The 11925-nt window shown below is 36.1% G+C and overlaps 1 protein-coding gene across 2 annotated transcripts in view; it reads right to left on the bottom strand.

Moving 5' to 3' along the window:
• LOC144662466 (acid-sensing ion channel 2-like) overlaps nucleotides 1-10089 on the bottom strand; it is a 13355-nt gene extending 3266 nt beyond the window's left edge. The window contains exons 1-7 of one of the 2 annotated variants that reach the window (XM_078523276.1): nucleotides 8946-10089; nucleotides 7484-7704; nucleotides 5316-5472; nucleotides 4938-5000; nucleotides 4193-4382; nucleotides 1038-1129; nucleotides 1-275 (exon numbers count right to left, since the gene is read on the bottom strand). The exon at nucleotides 1-275 is cut by the window's left edge and continues 3266 nt beyond it. In XM_078523276.1, coding sequence (XP_078379402.1) covers nucleotides 166-275; nucleotides 1038-1129; nucleotides 4193-4382; nucleotides 4938-5000; nucleotides 5316-5472; nucleotides 7484-7704; nucleotides 8946-9597 — 1485 coding nt within the window. In that variant the 5' untranslated portion in view covers nucleotides 9598-10089 and the 3' untranslated portion in view covers nucleotides 1-165. The remainder of the gene's footprint in view (nucleotides 276-1037; nucleotides 1130-4192; nucleotides 4383-4937; nucleotides 5001-5315; nucleotides 5473-7483; nucleotides 7705-8945) is intronic. The other variant, XM_078523277.1, reaches the window with a different exon arrangement.
• Between the last annotated feature and the right edge of the window lie 1836 nt (nucleotides 10090-11925).

Here is an 11925-nt window from a genome sequence, read left to right as displayed (position 1 = left end):
AACTACTGAAAACTCTCCGCCGTGCTATCAAGCACACAAATCATCATCATCATCATCACAATGTTCCTCCTCCTCCTCCTCCTCCTCCTGCTTATCATAATCATCATCATCATGGTCATTTCCTTTTCCTTTCCCAGTACATTTACTACCAAGCATTCTACAAATTCATCTGAATCCCAGTCGTATCTTAATAAGATCAAATATGACGTCACAAAATTCAAGCACGGTCAGCAGACTGGCTCCAACACAGAGGCCAACTTGACCGCCGATTTCACCTGCATTCAATGAGAATAAAAAGATAAGGTCACCGAATATTCAAAGAGAAGGGGTCACATATTTGTCATTACAGAGCCCTCTTCAGGACGAGGGCAATATATAAACTCTTCTATAAGAAACGTAATAGGTAGTTAGCTTTATTTTCGTGGATGTATATAATAATGTTTTTATTTTAATTTTCTAAATATGACTATTGTTAAATTAAAGGGCGACGAGGTTATCAGTTTAATTACTATCAATCAGTCAATCAATCAATCAATCAATTAAACTTTATTTATCGAGGGTGACATGTAATAGTTTTTCAACTAATAAATTTGTGGCCCCATTAATTAAACAAAATAATAGTTAAAAATCTACTATAAACAATAATCTAATTTAAAATCTACTTAAAACCTAATTATAAATCGAAATGTAAGATTAAAATTTAAAAGCTAAGCTAAAAGGTGTATCCAAAATTATTACTTAAATTACTTAATCTAAAATTAATTATCTAAAAAAATGAATAAGAATCTTATCCCTGGGCTGACTTTATTTAAAATATTTGTACAAAGCATTTACAGATGAGAAGGCGCGCAACTTAAGGGGGAGGTGATTCCAACATTGAGAAAACGTTGCAGAAAACGTGCAAGTGCGACCTTCCTCTTTTGCACTATTATATCTTGTCGGTAAAATGGTACAATTAGCGCCCCATGTATTTCTATCAATCGTCACCTTCGTTAACTTACTTATACTTCTGTCTGATAACTTCCAAGTGTACTCACCTAACATACTTTCTGAATCGTAGGCTGGTGTCTCTTGAATAACTGTGTAACTAAGTTCTTCGAAGTATACATCAAGTTCGAGCAAGTTCTGCCTGTTGAAATGAAGAAAGAAAACTATAAAAACATGGCGATTGTAATCTTGTGCTGTTGTTAATTGTCCAGTTGCTAAGCCTTGCTAAGCCTTTAACGGCCTAAACTTTCACAGCGGTCAAACACAAAAATGATGCCACCTCCGTTTTCTGCGCCTCAAACTTTTCTAAGAATTTGACTCGAAAGTGTGCAAACGTTTGTATCAAATTGTTATAGAAATAGCACGGTGAAAGAAAATTTCCAGCTGGAAAAATCAGTGGAGATAAATTTTCAAATTTCCAATCCATCCACCGAATGCGTCTGATTTCCCCTCAGATGTGAAAGGGAAAACTGCCAAAAAGCTTTATCTGCTGTGGAAGATTATTTTTCCTTCAGGTAGCATTAACGAACCAAAAAACTCGTAGGAAGGTCGAAACTTAACAGGCCGGATCGACCACGAAGCAAGACTTTTCTGGGAAAGCATTGTCAAAACAAAACATCGGGGCCTGACTAGCGTCGCTTTCATGCAACTCGTCCCAGGCACCGACTGAGTAATCCGCCATGTTTGCATTCGGTGTATGAGCGGCGTATAAACTTTAACTTTCTAGGGACGGCGTTAACTTTTGGCTTTAAAGCGAAAGATTTCGGAAAAATTTTAAAAGACTTTGTATGGAGAAGTTTGGAGCAATTTTTGGTGGGAATTGCACACGCGCATGGTGTTTGACCGCTGTATGGCCCGAACTAGAGTTGAATCTGGCTGCCCATTAGCCAGATTGCCGGGAAAAAATCAATTGCCTATAGAGAAACTGCTCAACTGCCTCAGATGTGGGAAGTAGGCTTCATTAGAAAGCAGGAGGATATATCCAAATACTCAAGTTGTAGTTTTTTGGTATGCGTTTTCTTTTTTATTCACAACATTTGAGATGTTTCATTCTTAGTTAGTCTTTGTTCTTTCGGAAATATTGGAAGCTAAAGCCCCCTCCCCCTCCAGCTCCCCAGCTCCGCCGTCCCTGGAGACAGTCAGATGTTCACGCGATCACATTCATGGTTATGATTAAAATGGTGGGACCCTTATTAAATCATTTGATCGCAGATGAGGTAGAGAACTTAGGTCTAGAAAGGCAAAAGGCTTTGAGAATCACAGGGAAACGCCTATAAGCCTGCTGCATTCTGGGGTATTCCCTCACCACCCTCTACTCCTACGTCCGTCTTCCCTTAATAAAAAACCGGTGAACGTATTGATGTAAAAATTGCTTTAATACCCTCCTTAACGTCCAAGGTGTGTATACTTAAAAAGCTTTAGTATTTCACGATGAATCTAAATACTTCTTCAGAACCCCGAAAAACATTAATTGCCAGCTTTACGTGAGCTTCACACCGCAGTAAAGTTATGTTTTCTTGCTGTGTGAAGTTTCATGGCTTTATCTAAGACTGTTAATTTTAATTGTAACAACAACAACAACAACAAAAACAAGTTTATTAGAAAAGGTCAATAAAAGTGTATTTACTACAAATCTCTTTTTTAAAAGTTCAACATGATCACGGAAAATGAACGTACATTTTACAATCGTCGAAATAAACTTTGTTGTCTACCAAAACCACCCGAGACAGTAAGCCCTACCCAACAGACCGTCTGTATTTTGGGTTGTTCGTGTGGGTTCACTTGTTTTACATTTATGGTAAGACTTTTCTTTTTTGTCCAGTTAAAAAGATCTTTATACCGTACATTCAAAATTGATAGGAGCTCCCCCACCCCATGAAAAAAGTTGAAAACCAAATGGTGTCAAAAACAAAAATGCCATGAAATGGCCACAAAAACCTTCGATTATTTTCATTGGAACCCATTAAAAACCCACAAATGTAAACACCATGAAAATCCTGGTGTTGAATTTATGGGTTTTCAACAACACTCAAAACCACAACAATCCAATGGCAATGTCCTCGTACACACAATGTAGAATATTTCATGGTCGTGAACTATGAAGTAGTCAGAAAAATTTCATGTTTTTTATGCTTTTTAATGGTAACAATCCCGGCCCATGAACAAACCCTAAATTTAACCGTTAGCAGCTTAAAAATGTCATGGATTAACCATGAAAAACGCGATGAGAATGTCATGGGTTTTGGTTCTATAATGTATGCCCATTCTAAGTCCTGTTTGAATATTTATCTCTTGTCAATGCTCCTACTAGTGCCGCTGCTGTTGCTGCCGCTGCCGCTGTTGGTGTTGGTGTTATTGTTTTCATTGTTTTCTCGAAGAACATCGCTACGGCCTTTGCATTATACATTCTGGGCTGTCCCAATCCCCCAACGTTATTTTTCGTGTGGAAATTTAGTTTTTTGCAACAACTGAGCGAATTTTTGCGCCCTGATTGGCTCATTTTTATTGACAATAAGATTATAGACGTATGAAACTCGTTGCCGATGCAATCAGCGAAGGTTTTGTCAAAATTTTCAATACTGATTTAGCGCAGTATACTCGATAAGCGGAGAATGATACCCCAAAACTGGTAGTCTTAAATGAGGAAATCATCTTATATTCATCGGTTAAAACTTAAGAAACCATTGCAACCTGAGAGCGAAAAGATGAGGATGTTGAAATCGGTGGTAAGCGGTAATGTGTGCTGTGAACACTTTACACTGGATTAAAGTTTATTTGAACAATTTGAATTTTCCCTTGTATTTCTGGCCGTAATCTTATCAAACTTTTAATTTACGAGCCTATGATTCTCCGAAATACAGCGACAAAATTCAGTTTCCGCGGCCTCGCGGCAGTTGCATCTTCTTCGTGAATTTCTTTTTTTCGTTTTAAAATCAGTCTTGGCTTTTTGTTATTTAAAAAAACAAATTGACATCATTTTTCATGCGTCTGTCCTGTGATGATATGATGATAAATTCTGAAGATCCGCTTGCCTAGCGGCTCGTGGATCTACAACACTTTGACAATGTGATGACGCAATTTTTCATCAATAACAGGAAAATTTCTTAAATGGTATGACTTTTTGGGGGGAGGGGGTGGGGGTTAAGAACGAAAACATCTTGTTTGCTGATGCTTGTTTGTTGTTGTTGTTATGATATATACGTACCTGAAGTCATCTTCTGTTTGTTTGATAATATCTGATGTGATGTTTGTTGCGTCCAGAAGAAATGTTTTTGTCAAACTTGATATATAGTTTTGACTAGGGAATGCAGCATATGAAAGGACGGGTTTGAAGGATGTCGTATCGCAAGGAACTGGGCAATCGCACTGGAAATCCTTCAGCACTTTAAAGTTTTCTGGAAGATATCAGGACAGACAGACATCATCAAAATTCCCTAAGTTTGTATTCAAGGCGCAGCGAAATTATTTTGCGCTGAGTAGAAAGCCTGTAGCTTACTATACAAGATAATATAATTTTTGTTGGATGTGACGTCATATGGCGTCATGTGACGTCATCAAAGCCGCCATCTTGGATCCGCCATCTTGGATTTCACAATTTTCTTAGAAAGTCGCAAAATAACGGAAACTGATGCAAAATCAATCCAGAATACTTATGGAATGCAAAACTAAACAAATCGTTCAATTCCGTTCTAGTAATTACGATGTTGCCATGTCAATGATAAATATCAAAATTTTCGCAAGGGATGAATGAACAGCTACTGAAAGTTTCAGCATTGTAAAGTAAATCCTCTTTTCAAAACTTAGAAGAAATCTTACGGAGGGGTGGCATCCACCCCCTTGTACGTCCAAGGGTTAATAATTTATTCTATTATCCTGGCTTCGAGGGAAGAGAGTTAGTTAAACAAATGAATAAACTGAATAGGAATACGAGAAACAAGTATTTTACGTACTTTTTTCTTTTACCAAGCAATTAGCTATTTCGTTGAGTCCGCAAACTTTAATGTTGTTGATATCTGTTGAGGCAATTGATGAAATAAAGAAAAGAAACATTCCCAAAGTTTTGTTTCTAAATCACTAAACATATTTTAAGACAAACACGTACACCATTAAGTAAAAATACATGCTAATTCGATTGGGGTTGGAAGAGGAGGCGAGAGGGGAATCAATATTGCAACGGAAATCCAACCTAACCAATTCCGAGAGATGGTTCTTCTCGTATTATCTTCTACATGAAAGAAGATAACACTTTCAATGTGCACCCAACAGTTATCAGAACTTTAGCTAACAGTTGTTTGAAACAGAACACAAGCAAACTTTTGAGAACTTACCCGGCATGTCATATTCTCTGCATCCACATTTATCAATCACATATTTGCCATTGCAAATGAACATGCAGGAGGATATTGTGTATTTCGGATAACCAGGAATGGCGCTGACAGTCTCGTTAGAGCAGTTGCTTTCGTAAGGTTTCGGAAGGTTTAGAACCTTAACAAAAAAAAAAAAGAAGGACAAATATGTAAAAACATTTACCTTGTACTAATATAATTTCACATGTGAAATTTCAAAATGTTCAACGAGCCGTGGTGTTGTCCACAACCATGCACGGTGGGCACAAAGTGACCCAAAAACGCTCACCTTCATTCATATTTTTCGTTTTTGATACTGGTTACCTGAAATTTTGCATAAATATAGAACTCGTCATTCTGAAAAATCGTATGTTTTTTGTTTTTCGAATTTCGAATTTTTTGGCGGGAAAATGACGTCACAAAGATTTTTTGACAGTTTCTGAAAGAACTTGTCGCAAAGATCTTGAAACTGAAAACATTTCTGAGATATGTCAATTTAATCAAAAGTTATCGCTAATTGAAGCTTGAATTTCCCGCCATTTTGTTACTAAAAATAGCTCAAAATGGCGGAAAACTCAAACTTCAATGCACCATAACTTTGGTTTGGATTGACGTATTTCAGAATTTTTTTCAATTTTAGGATCTTTGCGACAAGTTCTTTCAGAAACTGTCATAAAATGTTCCACATTAATTAAAAAAAAATTTGGCGTCAACTTTGTGACGTCATTTTCCCGCCAAAAAATTCGAAATTTGAAAAACAAACAACATACGATTTTTCAGAATGACGAATTCTATATTTATGCAAAATTTGAGGTAGCCAGTATCAAAAACGAAAAAGATGAATGAAGGTGAGCGTTTTTGGGTCACTTTGTTCCCACCGTGATGTGTATGGCAGCTCTAGGCCAATTTGCTTTGCCCATAAAATATGTACTTACTGGATTCGTCCGAGCCCAATATGGAAAGATATTTAAGTACAGACTTAAAAAATAAACCAATCAATAAAAAAATAATCAATATAGTAAAAAAAATGGATCGACACATGACCACAATGTACATATTTAAATGTGGATTATTTCTGAGGTATAATAAAAAACGTTTAGTGTTTAGCGACATTAATTTATATTTCAAACCGTCGGAACAATGTTAAAACACGAAGCAAACTACATATTGAAAAGGCTCGAGAAGATTTCAAGCACCTTTAATTTAACAACGGTGTCGTTTTCAATTCATTTAGGACGAATTATAATCAGTCATGTAGGGACAATTTGACAATTACATCAACTTTAACTGTATCAAGACCGACCTTTTTTGGACCTGTAACTTTAAAACCGTTTATCCTTTGGTCACCAAATTAACTAGCACAGGATGAAGAAGACAGTAATTATAGTAACTATAGTTGCTTTGGTGCCATTATGACGTAAGATGTATATGATTTTATTGGCTGAAATAGTATTTTATTAATAATTCCATCACAGTTGTATTCATGGCCACAAACTCTTCACAGCAACAAGTCCGATAATATTTGTCCGATAATGTTTCTGATAAATCTTTGGTTGTTGTTAGCAACAACAATGATGTCATTATGACGTCTTTAGTATTAAAATAGCCGACATCTTAGATCCGCCATTTCGGATCCGCCATTTTGAATTTAATATCCTAAAAATCAAGGTCAGCTGAAACTTTAAGGCAATAAGAAATTATAAGGATTTTGAAGAAACGCAAGTCAAAATACTTCCTAATACCATTTGTTTACTAATACTTATTCTACAGTCTCAATCTTTTTCTGAGAGCTGTATAAAATTCTGGATATTTTATCATATGAAATATGCAAAAGTGTTTTTCCATCAATCACTTTCCCAAAGACGAAATAGAGAAAATACAAAACTTATATACAGAAATAGTCGAGGAAGAATATAAAGGCAAAAATGATAAACAAAGACAAGGATAAAAAGACAAATGTTTTAAATATCATTTTAGGAAGTTGCGAAAGGTGTTCATACTTTTCCTTGCAACATTGCTTTTGCGAATTCTGTGGTATCCAGAATAATCATGATCTTGGTAAGTGTTATCAACCCCGTCTCTACTTTGGGATATCACGAAAAACCTCATGCAATATTTTTTTAATAAGAAAAAACCTAAAGTTTCCTTACCCTCTGTTTTCTCACTGCTGCAAATGTAGTCGTACCGGGACCGACTGCAAAACCAAGCTGAGAAACCAGAGGTAGTGTTCCCTGACGATGAATAAGAATCTTGACACCTGCACTATGCGACATAACGCCAAAATATTCTTTTTGATGGACGTTTAACGTAAGTTGAAGTCCAAAGGCAGAGCCAGCTTGCTTTACTTTCAGTATTTGTTCACCATCCTTCCCTAAAATGACAAAATAGCAGTGAACTGTTTTAAATGAAAACTTCTAGCATTTTCCAGCCGTTAAAAAAAATACAGCCGAACTCAGTGCAGTGTGTAGACCTGGGTTTTTCAAAACATCATTCGACCGCCGATCATCTGCTCAAAGCGATCACGAAAGTGGCAATAATAAATTTTATGCCTAGGCAATGCATGTTTGATCAAGAAAGGAAAAAATTGAGTTATACCACATGCTAAAAACTGCCGTTGAAAATTACTATTTCATTCCAATTTTTGTTATCGTGAAAAGTATTCCTCATCAGTTCATTTATTTCAGTTGGAAACCCTGAAATTATATTCTAGCGAAAGAAAAAGACTTTTTATGTTGATAGGAAGTGACTAAATTTCTCTGCGCAATTGTAAGCGAACGCGAGGAGTGTTCATAATAGCTAATTTCGGGTTTAAAATTTAAGAAATTTGTGACTTTGACCGCCGAAATCGATTTTCTTCGTTTTCTCGAAATTAGAAGACTTCTAGGGGAAACAAACTACATCAGGTTTCTTATCTACCTTAAAGCTATTAATGAGCAAAAAATGAAGGAAATCGATTTTTCAGTTTCTGCAACGGAATCAAATTTCTGCTCGGCCGATCGTGAAAGTCATTTTCAATCTATCTTCATACTAGACCGCCAATTCATGGATCACGCCCAGATTTGAGCTGTTTCACGTGTCACGTCTTTATTTTTTTGCCCAAATCACGTGTCGTACATAACCTGGCCCTTTAGAACCCCTTTACCACCCTGTGAAATCTTCTGTAATGAATCTTTACTACCTTTCTTTATCAGTCGATGCTAGAATAATGATAACATGGAAATTTCCAATAATTTGGTGAACACGTTTTTGTCAAATAACAGGTTACCATAGCAACAGAAGTCCCTCATTGTAATTCCAAACACGCAAACTTATACCAGTTTGTTTAGCTGGAGACAACGCATTAACAACAAAGCGAAAAAAGTGGAGACTTAACTCACCATTAAGGGAAAACAAAAGAGGGTAATTGTATATACTATAAAATACTTGGAGCTGTTTGCTTTTATGTGACATACCAATTTAATGTTTTGGAGCTTTTTTCAAGACGTATTTTAAACTTTAAAAATGATAGAAGTGGAATATAAATTAATGTAAATTCTACAAAGAAAAGAATGTTTGCATGAAGTCTAACATGTTATTCCTACCTAATTTCAGCCATACAACTTCAAAACCTACCTGAATTAAATGTGTGGCAAAGACCCATGTCAGTTAATACTGGCGTGAAATTTCTATAATCGCAACTTTGCCCGCTCCAAACGCAAATCGACAATGTGCTGCTTATTTGATGACCAGCGATAAAATGAAATTCCGTTAAGTTAAAATCGTTGTATTTGTTGAAATCCATGGTGTCATTTTCGTTATTCAGTCCAAATAATTTCCTCTCAAATTGTCTCAAAAGCTCGTTGTATCCTTTCGCCGTAACGACAGACTTATTAAACATGTTGAAGTTGCAAATAGTGACAGCAGGGAATTCAAGAGTTCCTTCGTATTCCAAAGCAACTTTCGTCGTCACAGGATAACTGAAATATTTCCTTAGAAGCTTGAATGACTCAAAGGAAAACCACGCCATTGCAGTCACAAGAAACAACGCCCAGAGAATGCGGCGTACCAGTGATCGGCTGCTGAACATGTAATTCAAACCATGAAGGGTGGAAGATCCGACAAAGACGCTCCATCTTTCTGTTGTTGCAGCAGACTTATCTGGGACTTGTGATGCCACTTCGCTACGCTCGATATCGACTGTACATGATTTACATGCTTCGTTTAAACCAATTTCTGACATTTTTGGTTCCATTTCAACGCCTTCTTCGCCCGCCCTACTGTTCATTTTCACAAGGTTTCGAGATACATTGTACGATGTTAATATAAAAGCGATGCTTTTGTGACAGGTATCAGGAAAGATGTTTAAATATCAGGTGACCACATTTCTACCTTTGAATTGCCATATGGGGAATCTTTGTTTACAATATTTACCTCATTAGCATAAGACCTTCACTTTCTGATCGAGCTACAAAAATATCAGATAAGTATATTGAGGGAGCATAACGCGATAAACTTTCGCTATAAATTTAAGCCTGATGTATTAAATACTTTTTCTTTGAAGCTGGTTTAAAAACTCAAAATTTCACAAAGAATGTATGGGCGCATTAGCGCTTTTGCCACCAGAAATTTAGCAGTTTTTGAAAGCTGATATCCCCCTTAATATTACACGTAAACAGCTGAAAATTTCGCCGATTATTACATTTATTTAAATTCAAATGGATATAGCAGGACGCCTTTTCTACGCAAAGTCGTATGCTAATAAGGCAAAATGTAAACAAGACTTAAAAGCCTTTCTCATAAAAACGCTAATCATTTAGTCATGACAAAAGTCATGTTTAGGGTTAAAAAAAGAGACTCACACTATGAAGAATATTGTTTTTAAGATTTTAAAAATTAATTTTTACATGTCAGCCTTTATATCTCTTTAATAATGTAATGAGTTATGAAAAATAAAAATAGAATATTTGAGTTATAGTGCACAAATGATCAAATTTCAATATTTTATGGATAATAATTTTAAGCAAAACATCCGTCATCCTTATTCTAGCCACCAATGTTTTAATTTAGTGCAAAAGCGTAATCGTTTATCAAGGAAGAGAAGCCACAGCAATTTTTTAATGGAAGATCTAAAGTCATGTAAAACATTTATAATCCGACTAGTTGACGGATAGAAATTGAAGGCATTATGTTCAAAGACACTTTTTTATCGCGTGACGTGGACGGACATGACTGTATAAGATATTCTTAAAGGAGCTATGTCAGGTCACGGTATTTTAAGTCATTTTTCTGATTACTTTTAAATTAAAAAAAAAATCAAAATAGTAGTTTTCTAGAAAAAAAAAAAAAAACAAGGATGGTTTTGACTGACGACGATTAAGTCGGATAATGACCAACAAATTTGACAAAAAAATTGCCAATGTTTTCAAGTTGAGTTGTGTACAGGCCCGCAAATGATCCCGGCCTGCAAATGATCCTGGGACAGCAAATGATCCCCAAATTGGACCGCAAATGATCCCAGGACCGGAAATGATCCCCAAATTGAACCGTAAATGATCCCTTGACCGGAAACAGTCGCCCGACCGTAAACGATGGTTATGCGTGGACTAGAGAATTTGGACAGAGGATTTAAAATTTATTTAAACCAGTTTTTTTTTCTTTATAATACAACAATAACAAAAACAATTAACGCCAGAAAATGTACCGTATTTGACGATTTTAATTCCAAACTGATATATCGATATAGCTGCTACATATGTACTGATTACTGACCTAAAACGCGACATAAAGTTTAACAATCCAACCAACAGAAATAAGAACTCTCTCTAAAAAATTATTTATTTGCGGCGAAATGCTTTTAGCTGATAGCCATTCATTCAAACGCATCACGCAGCGTTCAAAGCGACAATGTCTAGACGAAAAGTCACTGAAAAGTCTAGAAGAAAGTTGAGTTTTGTTGCTTATTGCAATCACCTCCGCCTCTTGTTCTTGAGCTACTCTCTTTCGAAATCTGTGGTTTATTTTTTCCTTCGAATGTCTTTATCAGGTCACTGAAATATATTCTGACACAGGATTTTGGCTACAGTTTCGCGTAACTTTCAGTGCAGGGGCGGAGATGACTGACAGTTTCGCGTAACTTTCAGTGCAGGGGCGGAGATGACTGACAGTAAGAAATTTGCACGTGCAAAAGTGACAGCTCTACGTGTGCGGTATGCAAATAAATCTACCCAGAGACGCTGTGATAATAGCTCAATCGTTTACTGTATTTTATTTAATTGCAAGAGCGAATTGTGAAGGAAAATTGGTTTTCAAATAATGGTTTATAAACTACAAATGTGTCATAACCTCCAAAATTCGCACGTAGAAATTTTGTGCGCTTCCAAGGAAAAGGAAGCTCGTGTTTACCTTGGCAGCATTGTACAGGAAAAAATTCAAAGTGGCTAATTAGACAGTAGAGACATCTTCGAAGATTCATGTATATTTTTAAGATGCATTTCCTAAACGAAAATCTTAAATATTCACATGTTCATTTTATTTCGCACGGTATTTTCACCGCTTTTTATCGTTGCGTTTTAGCAACGGCGCTTGTCTTTTAGAAATATCACCATCCGTAGAC

The sequence above is a fragment of the Oculina patagonica genome, chromosome 8 (genome assembly GCF_052425735.1).
Source record: "Oculina patagonica isolate OP01 chromosome 8, crgOcupat, whole genome shotgun sequence".
In the NCBI taxonomy this organism is placed as follows: domain Eukaryota; kingdom Metazoa; phylum Cnidaria; class Anthozoa; order Scleractinia; family Oculinidae; genus Oculina; species Oculina patagonica.
Note: the sequence above shows the minus strand (reverse complement) of the source record. Positions and strands in the feature narration are given on the sequence as shown.